The following is a 23,830-nucleotide window of genomic DNA, read 5'->3' as shown; positions in this document are numbered from 1 at the left end:
CCGCACGCACGCCAATAGTATATGATCAACGGCTCACTCAAAGCACAGTTACATGCATGCATGGGCATATGCAATTTGGAATTGTTGTTTGTCGTCTTTTGTAGACATGAATGGCATCAAATGTCACACTTCCGTATTCACAGCTGATACCAACGCACCACCTCCATTAACCTCAAACTAATTTTTTTTATAAATATATATATATATTATACTTATAATTTTTTAATAATAAGATGCGATGATATAATTTTAGATGAGTTAAATAAAATATTATTATAATATTATTTTTTAATATTATTATTATTTTAAAATTTAAAAAAATTAAATTATTTATTAATATTGTTTATTAGTGGTCATGTGAATAGTAACAACCGTAACAAAAAATCTGCCTTGTTTATGAGATGGGAAATGATATTCCCACTTGAGAAAGTCATCGACAAAATCCATCGATAATTTATTTTTCTTTTACTTTCAATTTTTTTTTTTTATTATTCTAATTTCTGCATTGCAAATGCATTTGTGATCCATATATGATATATACGAGTGGAGGAAACGTGCTTGGTTGCCGTTGGTTCATGTACGGTCCAGATTGAAAGTTATAGCCGCCACAAGATTCGTTCATATTTGCATAGTGCACGTAACAAAAAATATTTACAACTTCCTAACACTTTACATTTTATATTATTTTTATTTTTTATTTTTTTTTCTTTTATCAAATATTTATTATATGAATAATGAATAAAAAATTTGAAATAATTAAAAAAATTAACTCAAAAAATATTAAAAAAATATTAAAAATTAAAAAAAAATTTAAATATGGAGTGTAGTAGAGATTATATATCAAAGCTTGTGCACATAATGATTGATGACTTTCCAATATGACAAATGGGTGGGCCGAAAGTGTTTGGCAATGCATGGGATGGCACCTCGTTTTAAGAAGTCGCTTGGTTAAGCACTTTTGGGATGAGATGAACTGATGAAGTATGATATTTTATTAAAATTTAAATAAAATATTATTATAATATCATTTTTAATAATATTTTTATTTTATAATTTGAAAAATTAAATTATTTATTATATTTTATATAAAAATTTAATAAAATTATAATAATTATATGAGGTAAAATGAGATAATTTAATTTTATGTAACTAAATCAACCATAACTTTGCAAAAAATAAAAAAGTACGACTTTGTAATTTTAAATTACATAATTCTACATGTTATATTTTAAATTATTAAAAATTAACAATATCGCATCCTTCAATATATATATATAAACTAAAATTTTATATCATAATTTAATTATTACTGTTAAAATAAATCAATAATAATAATGACATGACATAATATAAACGGTCATATCTCGATTCTCAATTAAAAAAAAAATACAATGTTTATTTTTAAAAATTTTAAAGAATTTGCATCCTTAGCTTCACATGATGAAGCATGCCTTCTAGCTTTCATCCTTGGTCTGATAGGATGTTCTGAATTTTTAATCAATCTCTTGATGATGATGCTAATGGGCAATATTAATCTGTCCTCACTCATGTAGTCAATTAATCTCTTGATGTTAATATATAATAGATATTGTCGAATTTACTTTATGTATTTGTCTCTTTTTTGTTCGAGCAGATCTTGTAGGATAAGGAAAAATAAGTGATAAACATGACCGGCATAATTGATACGTGGTGAACAAAGGGCTTAAAATCTTTTGAAACTAGCAAAAATAACCAAATAAAGCAGATTACGTGAAGAAATTTGCACCATAAAGATCAATAGAATAAGAATAATGTTATTATGTCTTTTCGATTTATTCTCTCATTTTGACCGCTCATGCATTTAATTTGCTTCCTCATTTTGACCCCTCAATTTTCCCCCCTTATTAGTGTATTGCAGGTATTTTTTTTTAAATGTTTAAATATGTTTAAAAAAGAGTAATTTTATATACAATAATAAAGTACGTAAACATCGTGTAATCGCTTTGAAAAAGTGTGAGGTCCACTATTGAAAAATTAATTTTTTTTCATGTGAATCCCATGTGATTACGCGACGATTGCATAATTCACGGTTATAAATATTTTTTTCTCTTTAAAAAATGTTTGAAAAAGAAAAGGACAAAAAAAAAGTGCAATTTGCATTAGCTAGAGTCACATCAAGTAGGCAAATTGAGGAGGAATAATATCACTACCCATAGAATAATTAAGGCATAACCCCCTAGCTTCCAACTTCTCACTCTTCCATTAGTTCTTATTTAACAAATTCAGGTAAGAGCTTGAAAGTCTCTAATGAAAAAGAGAAAAAGACGCCAAGTAGATCTTATGATCTTTATTACGTAATAAAGATCAAACATATACTCGAAACTCCCAAGTTATCCAAATGTCATGTTTATTTGGTCCACCTTAAGCTCCAATGGCATTACGCGTCTAGAGATCATATTTAGGACGTACGAGAATTAGTCTTTGATAAACTTTCAAAAAAATTAATAAATAATACTTTGGCAAAATCTTTTCACCGAAAAGGTCAACAATGGACCCCGTACATGTAAATGAGAGCGAGCAATTTAATTATAAAGTATATATATTTTCTACAAACTTTGACGTAGTCTGATTTAATGCCAATACTGCTGGCTACCTCCTACTATATATGATTTCCCAAACGTCCACAAGTTCATCTAAATACTCTTATTTTTTCAAAAATTCTATTACATATAATTATTTTTATATATTTCACTGATGTGATTGATCAAATTAGTTTTTTCATATTAAAAAAAATGATACAACTAATCATAAAAATAGGTAAAAAATACCTTTTTATTTTTTAGAAAAGCTTGTATGCCGCCTATAGTTAAACGTTATATAGTATTGTTCTGAAATTCTTTATTTTTTATTTATTTGATAATTATAAAAGTAATTTTAAGTATATTGATTTATTTTTTTATTTATAAAAAATATTTAAATATATTAGAAAAAGTGAAAAAAAAAAAAAAAAAAAAAAAAGAAAAGGAGCGGTGCTACTCTTTCTAAATTTCTACTGCACCGCTCTTTTGTTTTTTCAAAGACCAAAAAGATTTCGATACCCAACATTGTCGATTCCTTCTCAGAAAACCAAGGAAACCCAGTCCCTGATCCCTTCGCATCGAAACCAGCGTTTAAAATGCTATTCCTACCGAAAATTTCCACCGAAAATTTCCACTTCTTTTCCTCCTGTCCAGTAAAACCTAGCCACCTGCCTTTTGAGCCCTGACAGTTTTTGTACCTCGTCAATTTCGTAGGGTGTAAATTTGACTTTTCACTTTCAAAAGAAACTTGAGAGACTTCACGTATCGGTGGTATTGCTTCTTGAAATTGGGAGTAAGCAAGGTTCGTTATGTTGACTTGAGCTCTATCTTTTGCTCATTTTCTTTTATATTTTCATCCTTTGGAATTTTGTATCTTCCACCACTCTGTTTTAAATGTTTGACTAATTCCACATCTAAATGTTCAGAGACATGCTGCATTCATATGAATGCACCCACAAACACTCAACAAGAAATGTAGCACTGGCATGTAAGTTTTACATGAGATGAGGGAAGAATCACGCTGATAGGAGTCATCGTATCAATGTTGCAGCAGACGGTATGTCCAGCCTTGTTGCAGATATGACAAACAAGTCGCGAACCAGCAGGGTTTGAAGAGCCACAACCTCTGTCGCGGCCATGGGAAGGTCGATTTGGATTTGAATTAGAGCCATAGCTATGATATCCCGTATTGAATGATAAGTGATAACGATATATGGTATATGAGATTTCATATTATTTGAAAATAAAAAATTCTTACTATTTATAATAATTTTAATGGAATTCTAATTTTATCGTTGATTAATCTGTTTTTAATATAATCCCAAATGTGATTGGGTCTTTATTAAGGTGTTACAACAACCACCATATCCAAGGTAACAATTAGATAGACTTCCATGAACAGAAAAAGTACGAGGGGCAGCATGGGCGCCAACTACATATAGGTTGATTGAAGACTAAGGTCTTGTTTAGTTTTTCACAAATGATCTTAATCCATCTTATTTAATTTCATTTCAATATCAAAGCACAATTCAAATATAAATACTTTTTAATTTCAAATTTTTAAATTTTTCATCCAATCATTACAATTTCCTCAAACTTCTAAAGAAAACATAAAACCTAATTCAATTTTTTTAAATTTTAAAATAAAAATAATATTTTAACAATATTTTAATTTTAAAATATTTTTATTCAAATTTCTTTCTCTTATTTCTCAAAATCTCATAAAATATTATAACTCAAATTATTTTATTATTATTCACAAATTATTTTATCTTATTTGTATAACTAAATGAGACTTAATTATTCTCCGAGTTAAGTTTGTGGACAAGCATGTGCCCGTATAGACGCCGATTTGGCAAGATATTAGTTTGTAGGAGTAGTGGTTAAATACGGTGGAGGACAATATCTTCATCATAATCATTATTTTTTTTATAAGTTCATAATAACTATTACCACTAAGTATTAATAGATAAAAGAAAATTAGAAATTAGACCTACAAATGTAAGCATGTAAATATAACAGTCCAATTGACATGGCTGGTCTTATATGTTTTTGCAATAGTAAGACCTTTATGCCTTTGCATATGAAGATTAGATAGTTGAATAGATCATCAATGCAAAATAATGACTACGAAAAACATGAGCATTGAGATATAGGAAAAACTCTCTTTAGGTGCCGTTTAGATGGTAAGTTGAGTTGAGATAAGATAATTTTAGATGAGTTGAATAAAATATTATTATAATATTTTTTTAATATTATTATTATTTAAAAATTTAAAAAAATTGAATTGTTTATTATATTTTATGTGAAAAGTTGAAAAAGTTGTAATGATGAATTGTTATAATATTTTTTTAATATTATTATTATTTTGAGATTTAAAAAAATTGAATTGTTTATTATATTTTACGTAAAAAATTAAGAAAATTGTAATGATGAGATAAGATCACTTTTCATTCCAAACGGGATAAATGCTTTTTTCTCAAAGTTAAATGTTTTTAGTGACGTGGAATAGACATATGAATTGAATCTTACAATATTTATTATTATTTATATAAATATTTTAAATAATATTAAATGAATAAGAAATATTATACGAACATATATTATAACAATACAGTATGAACCATATTGATTAGAAAATATTTTAGATACAAAAATTTATATAAAAATAAATTATTTTTATTATAAAATAAATTTAATAAATCTCATAAAATTATATCAATTTATAAATTCATTTCTTTATACATACGTAGCAGTTTTGATTGATTTTATGTTATATGCAGCATATTTGATAAAGGAAGTAGGGAGGGATTAGAAAGAGATAGTGATTATGATACTCCATCACTTTGTAGGCAAACCCATTTGTTTACTTTCGGCGGAGAAATAAATTCTGTGGGTCCCAGCCTCCTACCTTCCTTTACTATTCTATTCCTTTACTATTCCTATTCTATTCCTTTATTAAACATGAATATTATTATCAGCATTTGTCTATAGTATTTAAATCAAAGGGCACCCCAATACTATTCTTTTTAGTCAACTTCTTGGTGGAATATAATTTAAGAAGACAATAAAGTAGGAGTGGGCAGCAGGGCCGTCTCCCGCTATCCCATCCGTCCTGCCTTCGATTGGATTGGCAGACTACCACGCATCGCCCATGTGGGACGGAGCCCTCGCCCCAAATGAAAGATCCCTAACGGGAATAGGGTCGTGCTAACCCCAGCAAAGTCCCACCCTGCACCTCGTATTTTGAGTTACATAACGAGTAAAGAACATATCAATCTTGATATTTTATGCAAAAAATAGAAGAATTTTTATAATTTTTGAAAAAGAAAGATATATATTACGTGGACTATATTGTATTAAATATTCTTTTATAAATAATGTGAAATTTAACATTAAATACAGTAGAGTCCGCACATGTGTCATCTCTTTTTTCATACTTTTTGACGAGAAAATTTGCAAGTGTACAAGAGATAGTAAGGAAAAGAAAGAGAAAGCAAAGGAAAAAGGCGGAGAGGAGAGATGTCGAGAGCAGGAAAAGAGTAGAGAAGCGCGAATGCTGCGAACGAAGAGATAGTTACTTTATTTCGAGATGTTCACATATTTGTGCAGCTAAAGGCGCCAGCCAGCAATACAGCCAAAGAGAGAATAAATAAAAATATTATGCCTATAAATACACTCACATATATACCAGATACCCAACATCAAAAATAGGACTCATCCCAGGTCTCTCTCTCTCTCTCTCTCTCGTCCCACCGGGTAAACGTACACCGCTGCTGCCGGTAATTTCCCCTTGTAATCTTCATTGCCCTCTTCTTCTTCTTCTTCTTCTTCAAAATAATTATTTTCGTACCGGCAATTCACTTTTCCCATCCCCGCGCTCTCTCTCTATCTCTCTCTCTGTCTCTGGCTAGATCCGTAACCGAAGCCAAGAGGAAATCTAAAGGGAAAACTCGTTCCCGTTTCTGTTACACCCGAAACCAGCAATTCATCATTGGCTTTACAGACAAAACCCATTGTTTTTTGTTCGATAAAAAGGACAAAAAAAGTGACTTATTTTTTTTTTGGTTTCTTTTGTATCTTTCTTTCTGTGGTGGGTCTGTCTGTCTGCGGGTTTGAAACTGTTTGTTGTGGGATTCCATGTGTGTATATATGGGGGAGGGAGGAATGAGAAAGGATAGGAGGGTTAATAAGATGAAGGGAAGGGTATCGAGGATAGGGAGTTATGCCATAGCGTCTTCCATTAGGGATCATCATCAACAGCCTTGCATTACTTGCACCACCTTCAACATCCTTGCTCCAATCTACAAGCGCATCAACCTTGAGGTACCCTTTTGCCATTTTTATTCGCAGAATGGGCTCTCTTTTTTTTTTTTTATCTCATGTTATATCAATTTCGCGGGTTATAATGGTTTCCGAGTGAACGGTTCTTTCTATGTCTTATCTGATTTGGTGTCTCTTTTTTGGGGCTTTGGTTGGGGGGGCGGGGTGGAAGCAGGATCCGAGTTGCCGTGAAAGTGATTATAGAGCGTATTGGCTGTCCAGGAATCATAGGATATTGGATTTGTTGCTATATGAGAGATCTTCCATCATTTGTCTTCAGGTTTGCATTTGTTTAACACTTACTTTTAGTTTTAATTGAATTCTATCTCTGTATGGATTTAATCGGATTTAGATGAAGTTCATACACGGTTCTTTAATGGGCATTTACTAGCATGGTGCGTTATATGTATATGATGTATCTTTGTTTTGGTTTGTGGGTTGGCACAGGAGTTCTGGATTGGAAACGAAGAACTTGTTAATTTGTATGAAAAGAGACTTGGCGATGCCGGATATGTTCATTTCAAGCTTGGACGGACCAACAACCGTGGTGATGGTATGCTCTTTTATTAGGAATTTGGGTTTATCAAGGTCCTATGTAGTCATAATTTAACTTGTTTTCCCACACAAAGAATTTATTCAATGATTCCCTTTTGTGACATTTACCCATCATTTAGACTGTTTGAACTAATTGAAACCGAACTTGCTTAGTGTTGGTTTTGGATGTAAAACATCCGAAATCATATATTCATCTATTCTTATATATATATATATATATATTTATATAAGATTGGTTAAAGTGTCCCATAATCACATTTGGGTTTTGGGAAAATAAGGAAGGAACCGTGCAACTTTACAAAAGTGAGGATAAAGAGGAAATCTATAAGAAGGATTTTGTGGGGAAATGGCTGTGGTGCTTTTGTGACTTTTGGGTGGGCCTTTTTATCAGACTCGGTAGTATCATGACTTTTCAGATCTTTGTCTTTGGTACCGTACAAGAGTATCTGTCTGATGTCAGCTATACAATAAAATAGCTAAAGAGGGTAAAAGGGTAGTGTTGAGAAGTTGTTATTCGTATCTATATGGTCAACAGACCACCTAATGTTCCATCTTGGAGTATATCGAGCAGATTTATTTTTTTCTGCTTTTTCACCGAGTTGTATGCGTTTATACTAACTTGAGGTCTTTTGGTTGGACCTTATAGGCCTGCTGACTGCAGTGCGCAAGGACTACTTTAAAGTTCTTAACTATCGAGAGTTGCTTTTCAATGACTGTGGAGACCGTGTGGCTCAGTTGTTGCATGTTGAACTAGCTGCCCCATTTTCGCAATTCCGGAACAATGACATCCGGCAAGGAATTCTCATTGTGAATACACACTTGTTATTTCCTCATGATTCAACTCTCTGTCTTGTAAGGTTGCATCAGGTAAGTTCTTTTTCCATTTTGTAATCTTTTTTATCTATATATGTGGCTGTGATATTTCTATTTAATGATTATCCTGATGCTCTCCTTTGCCATATCCTGTACATTTCTCATATAGGTCTACAAAATCCTGCACCTTGTGGAATCTTATCTGAAAGAAAAAGAACTTAAACCTATGCCCATTGTACTCTGTGGGTATGTTTACAATTATCTTCAAGTTGGAGAGGTTTATATTACTCTGTTGTTTCTACTGTACTAGTATTCTCGAAATTCTCATCTTCTAATTTATGCTTTTGTAGTGACTGGAATGGAAGTAAAAGTGGACATGTTTACAAGTTCCTTCGATCCCAAGGATTTATGTCATCATATGATACCGCTCATCAGTACACGGATGCTGATGCACACAAGGTCAACTTCTACTCGCACCATAAATTTTGTTTCCTTGCACCACAAGATCTGACTAGTGCTTGTATTTGTTTTTGTTTTTCACATTCATCATCTCTTTCATATTTGGAATGCAGTGGGTTAGCCACCGAAATCATCGGGGAAACATATGTGGTGTTGATTTCATATGGCTTCTTAATCCTAATAGATATCGAAGACTACTAAAAGCAAGTTGGAGTGAAGCAGTATTTGGCATGTTCAAGGTCATCTGTCTTATATTTTAAACTTTGACTTTATGCATGTATTGCTGTAACACTTTCTCAAATGCAACCCTTCACATTGTTTCTGATGGTAGAACATTCCAATTTTCAGTATCTCCTACGAAGGGCATCACTGACTGAGAATGATGCATTTGCCTTTCTGAAGGCTGACAACCATGGCGACTACATTACCTTCTCAGGTTTCTGTGAAGCACTTCGACAGGTATGGGATAATTGTTGGAACAGGAGTTTATGAGCCATATTAACTTTCCATGTACGTTTTTTTTTTTGCTCTTTTCTGGTTTCTGAGCAGGGTGGGCTTTTCTATTAGAGGGTAAATTTCTTTACTAATTTTTTGTCATTTTCTGCAGCTTAATTTAACTGGCCATTGCAATGGACTTAGCGTTGAAGAGACAAAGGAACTTTGGGTTCAAGCAGACATTGATGGAAATGGTGTTGTTGATTATACGGAATTTCAGGTAAATTCTATTCAATGGAAGTTTGTCTTTGCTCTCATCTATATATAGCCTCAGGGCATTCTACCAATATAACTCATTTGGTAGCAAAATGTGTCTTAGGCTTTAGCCTGAGAAGAACTCAGGGTTGTTTAAACTTTACATGTGAGCAGCAAGACAATTTCCGTTGCTTATGTCAATGCTGTTCATGTTGTGGCATTGAGTAGTTCTATACTTATGGCAGCACTAGATCTAGAAGATATTTAGCTGTCAATAAATTGTTTCTCTTATCATAATATGGTCTCATGCACATAGCCACTTTAACAGTTCACTAAATCATTGTACATATTTTTCCTTAATGTCAAACTTATAATGTTCATGTTGCAAATGTGGCACAGCAGCAGCGAATTTGGAATCCTGCCGGGTCAGATCAAAGGGATGAAAATAACAATGAGGTCCGAGATGGTGATAGAAAGGGTATTCAGGAGCAAACCATTGGCTTTAGTATAAAAAATGCAGTTCTCTTCCCTCCTGAAGTAGAGAAAGGAAGGTGGCCTGAAGACTACTCTCTTTCTGATCATGCACGACTTACCGTGGTATTCTCACCGATAAGAATGCCATGCTTTTAGTCAGTATCCTGACCAACCTCCAGTGTGACAGAACTTAGATGCAAGACTTGTCCACAAAGAACCCAAAAAAGGATGGGGAAAAGCTTGGGATGACAAACTAATGGATCTGAAACCGATGCAAAAACAACCATCGGAATTGTTGTGAGAGAGGTCCTTAACTTATTTGATGGAGCCATGATAGATGATTGGAAACTTGTAGTCTCTCATGCTGTTCAAGTTTCGGTACGTGGCAAACCTATCAGATTCAGGCACTTTGAGGACCCTCAACTTTGCTGATAAAGTGGGACTAGGATTCTGCAATGCTCGGTTCTGTTCTGCCTTCCGCTCTATTTACCCCATGATTAGGACCAAGAAGAAACCAAAAATAAGAGAAAGAAGGTCGAGATTTGTGTACTTGTGGATATATGTAGACTGTAGGAGCACTCACCTTTTTGTAGTTCCGGTGAGATGCATCATTTTGCAACCTCTTGTAGTTGGGCTGCATTCAATCAAAGTATACAGAACTGAACTACCTTGTAATATACTCTGCTCAGCCGCAACACGGTTGATACACCAAATAGAAGGATTACAGATTGAACTTGTACAGAGTATGACAGAGGGCTTTAATGTTATTTTCAAGTTTGGAAATTTAATTTTCTTTTCTTTTTATCTTTTAAACTTTTGGTTTACTTTGGGGAATGTTATCTTTCACATGATGGTCTGAGAGAAGCCATCGTAAGCAGAAGTTCATGGCGTAACATCTGTGCCTATACTGACAAAGATGCACTAAAGTATAAATTTTGAGTAGAGGGTTTTTTTTCTTTCTTCCTTTTCTATAAAAGATAAAAAGAAATTCAAAGACGCAATAAAGTAAATCAGAAATAGAAGAGGGAGGAGGAAAGGAGGACAAAAGCCGCATATACCGACAAAAGATTCTTTAAAAATGGTTTTGCTTCTCCTTTGAAATAATTAGAAAAAAAAAACTATAATTACTATTGCAAGGATAGCTTTATCACACTACTCTCAAGTGCTTTGCATTTAATGTAACGTAGATCACATTGCAACCATTCTTTGTTACATTTATTACGCCTCTGTCTTACATTAAATAATGCAAGCCGCCTCGAACATTTTTTCTCGAGTCTTTATGCGGTTTGTCAAGCATATGTGTTATCTTTCACGCCTCTGGTTCATGGTCTAAGTTTACCGTGTGTTTGGTGGTTGGCTTTCATATTTGCTATTGGTTGGCCTAAGGCCTGTGGCTCATCCACTTAATTCCCAACTACGTACATGACCGCTAGTAGGTTAGTGAATTGGAGATCATTTTGTAATCTTTTTGCTGCTGAACGAGTACTGGGAGGTAGGATTGGTGCTTATGATTCTCGCACTCGCCGCCACCAGCGAGGTCCTAGGATTCCTAAGAAAAAGTCCCTTTCCATCAAATCAAAACGTAAAAAATAAAATAAAAATAAAAATAAAATAAAAAGACAGTGGAATCCAGAGGTCATTGCAAGAAGATCCGTTTAAGGTGTCTTTATGTTGAAGTGAGTTGAGCTGAGTTGAGTTGAGATGATAAAATATTGTTAGAATATTATTTTTTAATATTATTATTATTTTATGATTTAAAAAAATTAAATTATTTATTATATTTTGTGTTGAGATTTAAAAAAATTGTAATGATGAGTTGAGATGAGTTTGAGATCCAAACTTCATGTAAGCTTATTTTGGGGACTACAAATATTTTGTTACTATTTATTATTTTATTATTATTATTTATTATTATTTAATATTTTTTTATTATTTTTTCACTATCCAAACACAATTTAAAGCACTCAAGAGATCAAAAGAAAAAGGGATGAAAAGGCTGAATTAATCACCCTTTTTATCCGAGGATGACAAATTCCCATCTTTTGCTCTAAAAGGGTTGGTGCTTATTACCTCATTGTGCCAAATCAAATGATTCAAATTTCAAACCCCACTCAAGAATGAATGAATATCCATTGGCTTTTATGATTTGAAAACCATTTATTTATTTATTTATTTATTAGCTTTTTAGAAATTCATTCTTGCTATGCATTAAGTAAAGGTGCTGCATGTTGTGTCCATCCATTTATATCTTCCTAATACTTAAAAGCGTGTATAAGATGAACAGTAGTGCATAGTGCCGTCCAGCACTTTCTTTTCTTCTCCTTGCTTCTTCTCGTTGCCTTCTGTGAAATTCCTTTATTCTCAATTCGATTTTTACTCTTCTCCGTTCAGTTAGCATATCCTCGTTCAACACATAAAATATCTCACATTTACATACAACAGATGGATTTCATCATTTCCAGATTCACATTTACAGAACAATTTACAAACTCAACTCAAGGAAGAAAAAAAATTTCCCGTGCTCTTCAGATTTGTTCTCGCCGTTGGTACGCAATTCTCTTCAGATTTACAAACTCATCTCTACCTTCTGCATCTTTTTTTTTTTCCTGTTTCTCGCATGTTTTTTTTCTTTGTACACCTCAAATGGGTTTCTGGGTGGAAATCAGTGTGCGACGGAGAGGGAAACGAAACCTCGTGGTGGCTGGGTCTCCTAGAGGTTGTCGTTGGTGTCAACTGGTGGAGCTGCGGTGGCTGCCTACGGCCGCAGATTCGGTGAAACAAATGGATGAAACCTATTTCGGTTCATTTTCCGTGGGGGAGAGGAAGGGCTGCGCGTGGGGGACTTCCACGGCGGCTGGGTTGGTCGCCGCCTTGAGGGGGACTCCTCGGTGGCGGTCGTGAGCTTCGGTGGCCACGTACGGCGGCGTAAGATGGCACAAATGGGTCGAAACCCATTTCGGTTCCATTTCCGTAGGGGAGAGGGAGGGCTGCGCGTGGGGGACTTCAACGGTGGCTGGGTTGGTCGCCGCCTTCAGGGGGACTCCTCGGTGGCGGTCGTGAGCTTCCGTGGCCGCGCACGGCGGCGCGAGATTACATAAATGGGAGAAACCCATTTCGGTTCTCTTTCCGCGGGGGAGAACCATGGCTGCGCGTGGGGAACGATGGAGGTGGCAGCGATGCTCGTCGGCGTGAGGGGAACACGCCGGTGGTGGCGGTGATCATGGCCGGGGCTCGGCGGCGCCGGGCTGTGCTGGAGGAGAAATGGCCGTGCGGGAGAATCGGCTAGAAGAGAGAGAAAAATTAGCAAAAAATGTTTTTTTCCTACAAATTTACTTAAAAAAATATATATATGTTCCTGTAATTTACAATTTCTGATCTGAAAAATATTAAATATTAGTAAATTCTTTTTTTTTTTTTTTTTACAGCTTTGCTTTTATCTTTACTAGAATATTACATTGATGAATTTTTTACATAGGTTGAGCTCCGTGAAGTTGAAAGTCGAAACAAGATATTCCAACAACTAGCAACATATAAAAGTGTCGAAAGTATGAATCCTTTAACTTTTTAGTTCTATATTATGAATTAATAACTCAAATAATATTTTTTGCTTCTCTGATTTTAGCACCTTTTAAGTCATTTATTTAATGTCATTTATTCAAGAATTATTTTGCATGAACTTTGAGCTGTTTTAATTTATAATTTCGAATTAATTTAAAAATAATACTACATTTTAAGAAGACTTTTCCTGAAATCTTGCACTGTAGATTATTTAAAGTCTTTTAGAAATATATCAACTTTTATATAAAAGAGAATCTACTACATTTATCTTTAAAAAAAAAAAATTATCTCATCTCACATTTACATCTAAACATATTCTAAGATAAATCATATAAAAATAATACTATATTTTATTTAATAAAATAAAATTGCTTAAAACATTCACTAACAATATTTTATTTAATTAATTCCACATGTCTTAATTCACTCTAAATTATAAGTTTGTTTCTTTTATAATTCCAAAATAAACAAAATACATTTACCATTTGAAAAACTACATCAATATTTACAGTTTAGTTATATAATTATACGTAATCATTTATTGAATTATTAAAAATTTTAAATTTTAAAAATTGAAATTTGAATTAAATAATTTGATAAAATAGAGTACATAATCAATAAAAATAATATTATATATAAACTTATACTCTAAAAGATGCTTGAAAAATAAAATGAAATAAAAATTTTGTGAATATTAATAAGAAAGTTTGTAAATAATAGAAATGTAATTTTGGATTAAATAATTATTAAATTTTAAAAAATAAGACATAACAGTTGAATAAAAAATATTATAAAATTAAAATATTTTTAAATTATAATTCAGTAATTATACCTTTTTTACTACTATTTTACTACTAAATAATTTTTTTTTTCTTTTCTTATTTATATTTAAATTAAAAACCTCATAATTTATTCTTATTGCATAACATGTTCCACTCAATGATTTCATTTGCCCTGTACAGTTATTTTACTTCAACTACATAATACCATTCCAAAATTTTCAACACTTTCTGTATACTTGATTCAATTTTTTTTTTTTTTATAGGTAAAATTAATAAAACGGTAAGATTCAATTTAAAGCATACCTTCCAGTAAAAAGAAATATGAGCAGGTTGCCAAATGAGGCAGCTTTGTATAATCCTTCTATACGCTGTATCACCATCCAACGTGCCCAAACGTATTGACCACCAACGGGGGCAACACAATACCAAATCTTCTGAGCCACAGTCAGTCCCCATCCTTCCACACCTGTTCTGACCCAAGCCCGTGATAGCCATGTAGTAATAGAAATGCTGGAGACGGTGATTTATAAGCCCAACAGATAACATATGGACTGCCCAACATTTTACTTTGTCTATATTGGAACCGACAATAACATAACTTGGTAACACAACTGGCCGCATAGTTTGGATCTATTCAATGTTCTCTCCATAAATATTGTGAATGAGGAGAACACACCACTTTGAATCCATAACCCGGACACTTTACTTTCAGTAACAAAAGAAACACTTATGTAATATTTAGTTCTTTCAGACTTTACTTTTAGTAACGAAAGAAACAATTATGTAATATTTAGTCTTTTTAGACTTTACTTTCAGTAACGAAAAAAACAATTATGTAATATTCACTTTCCAGACTTATTTAAACGTATAGTTTGTTTAAATCTATTATTAGAGACCTTAAACAATTATAGTTTGCTTAACTAATTAGTTATATTATCTTCATAGACCTTATCATTAAATTATCTTCTTCTACACTAGATGTTTATATTTTAGAATAATCTAACACAGGGCAAACGTGCATCGCACGTAAATCCACTGCTAGTATATATATATATATATATATATATTATTAGTGTTAATTTCAAGTTGCACACTCCATGAATGATACATTTAAGTTCTCTTTCTATAATTAAAAAGGGCACTAACGTCCAAAAGAGCTACATATATTTTGTTCGAAAGGAGATTCCTCCACAAATACTAAGGATCAGGACACGTACAAATTAACAATATGCATGAAAACTTAAAAGTAGTGAATCTTTCACCAGTAATGGATTGTGTTTTGAACGATGATTTTATTATTATTATTATTATTGGTGGACATATTTGTGGTATTAAATTTGGTTCTTAATTCCCTTTTCAGTTGGTTAATATATTTTTCTTTCAAAAATAAAAATAAAATCAAGAGTAATGTTATTTTCTATTTTGAATTTTATTATTTCGTTATATATAGTACTCATATGATGTGTCATATTTTATACATTAATTTTTATAAGTTAACTACCACTAAAAATAAAAGAAAATTCTTAAACTACAACTCTCAACTCTTTTACAACTCTATATTAAGTTGTTAGGTTCATTCATACGTTTTACAAAAAATTTTCACAAACTGATATGATTTTGACATTTTAAAAATCATATCATTAAAAAAAAAAACTAAAAATAATATATATACAAAATAATGGACTTAGAGATTTGAAAATTGAGTGATTGATAAAATTATGATCCTTGGTCTCATCTTTGAAAGGGTGGGGCCCGGGCTCATTACCTCATCGTGCCAGCTCATTCAAAACCCACTCAAGAATGAATATCCATTCTTGCTATGCATTAAGTAAAGGTACTCTCCCTCCATTATTGCACGCATTAACATATATATATATATATATATATATATATATATATATATTAGTGTTAATTTCAACTCGCACACACTCTTATCTAATTTACTAGTCTATCTTTTTGCCTTTTTTTTTTTTTTTAGGTTCTCTTTCTATAAAAAGGGTACTGATCATATGTTTTGTTGGAAAGGATCCCAGTAGGATCCCACTTATAATTAAGGAGAACACAACCAATATTCATAAATGGAACCATGCATGACGTACTGAATCTATGAACGGAACTGAACATATCTTGATCAGTTTTATCATTCTTTTTCATTCAAATCATGTATCGTATTTTAAGCGATCGACTTTATAAATCCACCAGTTAAATAAAAACTCACTTTAAAATATGACCTATTAGCCGGTGTAATTGAGAATGATAAAATTAAAAATATAGAACATTATTTCTTTAGAAAGAGACATAAACCTCAATTACTCAACAAAAAGTTTCTCTTTTTTTCTAGTCATGTTTAGAGTATCCTTTAAAAATAACTAGTTTGGATATTGAGAATAGAGATATCAAAGAATATTTTATTATTATTTATTATTTTATTATTAGTTTTAACTTACTTTTTATTACTATTTATTATTATTTAATATTTTTTTATTACTATTCACATAACACCACATTACCCAAACACAATCCAAACTCACCTATTTTTGGGGTAATTTGTTCTGTTCTTCTCACAAAACAAAAAGTTGCACCAAATGGCAAATACACAAAAAGAAAAGAAAAGAAAAGAAAAGAAAAGAGGAAAAGAAAAGAAAGTTGGGGGACTGAAAAGACGTTCGTTGTACCTTCGTCACGTCCTCACGTATATCTTTCCATTCCTACTTTTCCATTTGCCATGCGAACGCATCATGAATTTTCACGCGTTAAATTCCCACGTACTACAGCAATCCATTACGTGGCAATGTCTCATTTCCCATCCAGCTCTACCAACTACGCAAACTTCCTCGCGACGCTTCCTTCTTTCCAAATGAATGGCCATGATTAGAGAAATACGAGGGTAAACGCTCCCATGCGGTATATTCCAGGAATTCATACGCGGTGTGTATTATAAATACATGTTTCCAGCCCCCAAACTCCTTCCCTCTCTCTCTCACTCTCTTGCCCAATACGTTGTCTGTTTTATCTGCCTTCTTTTTCCCATAAGTTTGCTTAATCCACAACCTCAAGTCCAGTGGCTGGAGCCCCAAATTGAAATCCTAGAATCTCTTCTGATACCGATTTCCTTTTGTTTTCTTTTTCGGGTTCTACCGAAAAGACCTCGATCTCAGTTTTGTTTGATCCTTCTCTGTCTCCTTCTTTGACTGCGTCTCTCCGTGTGTCTTATGGCTGTCTCGTTGGATTCGATGCCACTGGGATTCAGATTTAGGCCTACGGACGAGGAGTTAGTGAACTTCTATTTGAGGTACAAGATCAATGGGAATGACAAAGATGTTTGGGTTATTCGTGAGATTGATGTTTGCAAGTGCGAGCCCTGGGATTTGCCTGGTACAGTTCTTGTTCGTTATTTTCATGATCACGCACCCAAATCCATTTTTTTTAAATCTTTTTGACATTTTCAGTTTCGTGTTTTTTAAAATTTGTGATTTTGAGTTTTTCTTGGTTCAGTTTTGCTATTTGTTTGTTGGATTGTGAATTTGGTTTCCTTTCCCTTTGACTTGGTGAAAATATTTATTTCTATGTGATTTTTTTGTTTGAATCTCACTTTGTAAGCATCTTGATCTGATATTTTGGTTTTATCATTTTGTACCTTGAGATTCTCAAAATTTAGTACTTTGTACTATATTAATGTGTTGCAGGCTGAATCTGGTATTGGCATTTCCACCTTGTCATTGAACTCAATTCACAAATTTTTTAGTACATCTGGTGCTGCAGGACATATAAAATGATATTAATTCATATTTTTAAAATTATTCCATTTGATTTTCTCTCTCCTGGCATTCATTTGGTGCTTATTTTCCTCGGTGTAGGTTTATCGGTGATAGAGACGAAGGATCAGGATTGGTTCTTCTTCTGTCCACAGGACCTGAAGTATCCAAACGGACGTCGATTGAACAGGGCAACGGCTGCTGGGTACTGGAAGGCAACCGGTAAGGATCGGCAAATTAAGTCAGGAGGGAGCTTGATTGGAATGAAGAAGACCCTGGTCTTCCACACAGGGCGTGCTCCTCATGGAACAAGGACCAATTGGGTGATGCATGAGTACCGCACTACCCTGAAGGAGCTTGATGGCACTAACCCTGGTCAGGTTGGTTTTCATACTGCATTGCTTTTGATTTTCTCTTTTTTATGCAGCTTGTTGGTTAGTGACCTTGAGTTGAGATTTCACCTTGAGTAAATGTTAAACTGAATTTTATGTAAGTTTTATGTGGATTTGTGATAGTTTTGTTGCTGAAATCATGTGGCTACTTAAGTTTAAGGACTGCTGATGTGATTTTACTTGTAATTTTAAACAGTGCTTTTTGATTACTAACTTTCATGGCTCAATTGATTTTTTTTTTTATAATCAAGGAGGCTTAAACCTACCGCTGGATTAAGGATTTCCTGATTTGTATGATAGAAAACGCTGTGTACTACACTATCATCCCGCTACTATCCTATTGTGATGATGTGACATTATCAATCGACCCTTGAATTTTTAAGAAACAAAGAGCTGATCTATCGGTTCACATCAACACATAGGGATGAAAGGGTGATGAGCATGTGGAATATAGCATAGCTCTTGTATAATTGGTGATATATAAAGTTGTTGCCTGAATTGTTCTTATAATCTTAGGGCTTGCTTGGGAACACAACTGTTCTCAGATATTCTTAAACTATTTCACAGATATTATGAGATATTCTTAGTATCCAACCAAGCCCTTAGAGTTCTTAACTACTCGATTCCTGGATAAGCCACAAACCTTTATAATGAGAAACAGAATTTGCACGGAAATGCATGGCTTGGTGTCTTGATTTTGTGCATTTGGCCAACAACTGATAAGAAAGAAGCATGGACTGATTTTTATTTATTTTTTAATTCTTGATTTTTAGATGATTCGTGTGATGGAGATATATGTACCCCTTATCTTCAGTCAGCTTTATGAAATGTGCTTCCCTAAACACCTACCATACATCAAATGGCTGTGTAGAAAGACCTCATACATATTGTTATATTTGGAGTTTTTTAAGTATTCTGAAACATTCAAACATTAGTAATGCGAACTTTTACTCAATACTCAGACAGTTGTTACTTTCCCCTAACTTACTATGCTGATTAAATTCATGCAGAGTGCCTTTGTCCTCTGTCGCTTGTTCAAGAAACAAGATGAGAGTATTGAAGCTTCAAATGGCAATGAAGCTGAACCAGTTGCTTCATCTTCTACCACTGCCAAATGTTCTCTTGAAGATACACAGTCTGAAGTAGCACGGGATCCAGCATCTCCATCGCTGGGAGGGCAATCTGAAAACAATCCTGCAAGTATTGACTACTGTCCTGATAAAAAATCTATTGGAACGATATCCGACACTGTCATACCTGTCAATCATAACAGCAGCAGCTGTGGTGCAGAGAGGAATGTGCTAGAGTCACCAGTTTCTGAGGTGAGAAAGAAACTGAGAAACTATTCTGTAGCATACGATAAATACTATGTTTTGTGCAAATGAGACGTGCAGGTGTGCACAGGCGATTTAAGTATTTATCTTGTTTGTTTATGCTTCTTCTATTCGTTGTTCTGCAGCTGCTGGAATGCTTTAAAAAGCTCGATGAACAACAAATGGAGCTACTAGATGGCACGATTCTCTCCCCATTACACTCACAGGTGAAAAATGAGCTAGGATCTTCCTTCACTGATTACCCTAACCTCACTAATCCGGAAAATAGTCACAGTGGGGTGCAGTTTCAATATGGCTCGAATGAGCCATATGACTTTGACCCTGTGTTCCTAGATCCCTTTCCTAATGCTCCATATGGGTCCCCATATCTCGAAGCTGCCAGTCTATTGGATCTGGCTAATGAAGGGCAGAACCCGATGAACATGGAACCCGTTCAACCATCTGTTGAGAACTTTGTGCAGGGCACTGCTCCAAGAAGATTTCGTATGCAGTGTAAACTACAAGTGCGGTCTTGTAGTTTAAAACCAGCTACAACGGAGGTGAGAAGTCTGTGAAAACTACTGTAAAAGTCTGATATTATATACATAGATTGTGAAGTTAATTAAAAGGCCAATGTGCAGGAGGGAAAAACTTCAGAGAAGCACGTCCTTCCTGATGATCCTGGTAATGATGCTAATACCACCAGTACTTTGAGTGAAAAGCAAAGGATCCTTTCTGATTCCATTGACAACAGCAAAACCTCTCAAGAGCCAAGTACCAGTACGAGGAGGGGAAGCTTAAAATCAAAGGGTAACACTTTGAGACCTCCCGTTGGTCCCTCAATCTGGCCATTTGAAATTATGTTCAGAGTGGCGATGGTTGGAGTGTTGTTCATAATCTTTGCTAGCGTATGGAAATGTATTAAATTTTGATGCTACTTGACACCTTTTTGTTAATATAGTTGGCTCCAATAGGATTTTATTTTATTTGTGTAAATTATATTAGGCTTACCAGGTCCAATTGTCAGGTTCGTCCATTTTAGAATCTATGTAGTTTTGTAACCCCAGCCCCCCCCCAAAAAAAAAAAGTGTTACATGTTCAAACTTAGTCCATCTTTGTATGTATATATCTTCCATTGCGGAATTTTGTATTATTTGAAATGATTTTGAGCTGCATTGTTGTGCCTATTCAGAGAACAGTTCGGCTTTCTTGATCAAGATGTGGTTTGAAATTTGGGTGAGTACAAGTTACGAGGATGTTTATAAATTGTTCATGCCCGAGATTGTTATATATTAATACAATATTGCGGATCAAACATTATTTCTTTATTATTATAAGATGAGTTTGTGTAATAGTTGCGTTTTTGTCAATTTTCATAGAATAAAGATACGAAATAAACCCGTGAACACGCCATATATTTTTTTTTATTCTTGCTAAATTAATTGTGTTCTTTTATTTATCATTTATATACTAAGGAAAAAGAATAAAAATAAAAAATAAAACATCATGATGTATGGTGTAAGATTGATAATTATAAATTTTCAATGAATAATTAAAAAAATGAGTAATATTTTATTTTAAGCTAAAAGTGGAGAGAGGGAGTGATGGTAATGAAAATTTTAAAAGACTCATTAATCGTAATTCTTGATAAAACTACCCGTAGTCTTCGATATTTGTACTAATGATAACGATTGTCATATGTTTTTGTCATCTATTATTTTAAATTTAAATAATAATTTATATTGAAATGAATTACAGTTTAAAAGAAAAAAGTGTATTTCTTTTAAAGAAAAGTAAGTTTATTATGTAGATATTATATTTATTTACTTTTTTAAAATAGTATATTATATTTACACACTCTTAAATTACAAATATCGTGTCTAAAAAAATAAAATATTTCTCAGATCCTTCATTAGAGCTTTATATTCATTTATCTATTCATGTTCCATTCAAAATGTTTTGTTCCAATACTGAAAGTTCTACTACGTGGCCTAACGGTCAATTTAGTTTGCTTCAGACTTAAGTTTCCTGCCGAATCTGCTGATAGTGGAAGGGTCCCACTCACCCTTGTGCATGGTTGATTAGTTATTCTGTCTATTCACTTTGCTTCCCTGGTTAATCAACATATATATTACTTTTTTAAAAAATATTTATAAATTTTTATAAATTTTTTTTTTCAACAATCTATTTTAATCCGAACTCGTTAACATCAACAGTAAAAGCCCAAGCTTTAAAGTCACGAGACGACGACACTTTTGATGGATTTGTTTGTCGTATTGGGGGGGAAGATAGAGTCCTTCTGTTTATGCAGAGGTTCACTTCCTGCAACTTCTTTTTTTATTTTTTATTTTTTTCTTTGTATTATATATAAATATATATATATATATATTAAAGGAAATTGTAATTATAATTTATATAAACTATCATCTATTTTTAATTTAAAATCCTAGAGACAGAAATTAAAATTCAATTTGTACCCTAAAGTATCAACACCTTATAAACTTTTTATTTCGTATCAACGATGAGATCTTAAACAAGATATAGATTGAAAAGAGATAAATATATGTATATTTGTTTGGGAGAAAGTTCTGGAATTATATAAATTAACACAAAATTATTGTTGAAAATGGACTTTAGCAAAAGAGCCACTCTCTTTCAAAAGGTGGCTTCAAATGCTTACAATCCAAGTTTATAACTTTAAGTTTTAAACTGTGATGGTAGACAGTCCGGTCCCACACCTTTAGATGGTGGATTATTATTTATTTTATTTTATTTTTTATTAAGATAAAGTATTTCCTTCATAATAAATAGCATAGAAATATTATTAAAATATGAGTTTAAGGAAAAATTAAAAATAGTTTAGAAATGAACAAAAATTGTGTTTCTATGTTTAGAGAATGAAGAATAATGTTCTAAAACAGATAATTAATAATTAAAAAAAGTTAGAAATTAGGTCTTATTTGTTTTCACAAAACTTCTTAACTCATCTAATCATTATAATTTTCTTAATTTTTCATATAAAATAAAATAAACAATTCAATTTTTTAAATTTTAAAATAAAAATAATATTAAAAAAATATATTCTAATAATATTTTATTTAATTTTTAACTTTTATCTCATCTCAACAAATGTGTGGATATTGTGTTTTACATTTTCTTAGCTATACTTATTATCTTTTTGTGTGCATTAAAAATGTTTTTTGTCGACCTTTATAGAGACAACAATTTCCCCCACTTGTTATTTTTGCATGCAGTGAGAAAGATTCTAATTTATTTCTTTTTTGTTCATTTCCACGAAATTCCCCAACAGGGAATCCTTTGGGGGAGAAGGAAAAAGAAGTACTCCTTCAAAAAGTGGTGTGAGGAGAAAGTTCTCTGTAAAAACTTGGCTTTAAGGTAGTGGACAGGACCGGTCTGGTCCGGTCCCACAACTCTGACTTGCCCACTGACTCCAGGCCACGGGTTACGGAAGTGTACGGCTCTTTTCATATGTATCTAGAAAGAAAATGATACTTGTCCAATTTGTCGTTCAAATTCATACGTTTTTTTTTTTAATAGTTAGAAAAGTGACTGTGTATTTTTAATTTTTTTTAAAAGTAAAAAATAATATATAAAAAATATTTTAATAATATTTTATTTAATTTTAATTTTAATTTTAATTTATTTCAACTGTATAAACAAAGCAAAAAAACACTTGTTGTCTTTGTATGCACAAAAAGATTATTGTTTTTGTATTATTTAACTTGTACGAAGGTATTTTACTGTCTGAGTAATGCTACTCGTTTATAAAGTTATTTATTTTTTAGTTTTTTTATATTTTTTTAATATATTTAAATATTTTTAAAAATTAATAAAAATATATCAATATTCTTAAAATTACTTCCTTAATCTTTAAATAAAAAAAAGTTTCCATAGCGATATATTATAGCGGTACATTTTGGACGACAGACAAGTTTTTCTCAAGATTTATGTTTTGGTTCTTTTGTTTTTTTGGATAATACTAAATTATATAGTTTTGAAATGTACAAATTCATCATTATTTGCTCAAAAAAAGCGAGATCAATTAAAAAAATTTAATTTTTTTTATGAATAATGTTATATATAGTCATAAAATGTGCATAATTATTTTTTAAAAAAATAAAATCTATTATTAAAAAA

The 23,830-nt window shown here is 32.5% G+C and overlaps 2 protein-coding genes across 3 annotated transcripts; both read left to right on the top strand.

Annotated features, from left to right (window-relative positions):
• Positions 1-6,262: 6,262 nt before the first annotated feature.
• On the top strand, positions 6,263-10,646 carry LOC108996622 (uncharacterized calcium-binding protein At1g02270-like). 2 transcript variants are annotated; one of them, XM_035684869.1, is made up of 10 exons: positions 6,263-6,884; positions 7,057-7,161; positions 7,329-7,434; positions 8,083-8,303; positions 8,419-8,495; positions 8,600-8,708; positions 8,822-8,947; positions 9,057-9,167; positions 9,316-9,423; positions 9,801-10,646. In XM_035684869.1, exons 1-10 carry the CDS (start codon positions 6,699-6,701, stop codon positions 10,026-10,028), a joined length of 1,377 nt encoding a protein of 458 aa, XP_035540762.1. In that variant the 5' UTR covers positions 6,263-6,698; the 3' UTR covers positions 10,029-10,646. The 2 variants fall into 2 exon arrangements, with proteins under 2 accessions (XP_035540762.1, XP_035540761.1); XM_035684868.1 differs by having other exon boundaries at positions 6,264-6,884; positions 9,798-10,646.
• Positions 10,647-17,156: 6,510 nt separating this feature from the next.
• LOC108996623 (NAC domain-containing protein 91-like) lies at positions 17,157-20,889 on the top strand. The gene is given in 6 exon segments (XM_018972618.2): positions 17,157-17,587; positions 18,070-18,347; positions 19,370-19,681; positions 19,819-20,232; positions 20,314-20,571; positions 20,573-20,889. Coding segments are annotated over 6 exon segments (1,467 nt in total). The 5' UTR covers positions 17,157-17,424; the 3' UTR covers positions 20,615-20,889.
• Positions 20,890-23,830: the final 2,941 nt, after the last annotated feature.

The sequence above is a fragment of the Juglans regia genome, chromosome 13, assembly GCF_001411555.2.
Source record: "Juglans regia cultivar Chandler chromosome 13, Walnut 2.0, whole genome shotgun sequence".
In the NCBI taxonomy this organism is placed as follows: domain Eukaryota; kingdom Viridiplantae; phylum Streptophyta; class Magnoliopsida; order Fagales; family Juglandaceae; genus Juglans; species Juglans regia.
Note: the sequence above shows the minus strand (reverse complement) of the source record. Positions and strands in the feature narration are given on the sequence as shown.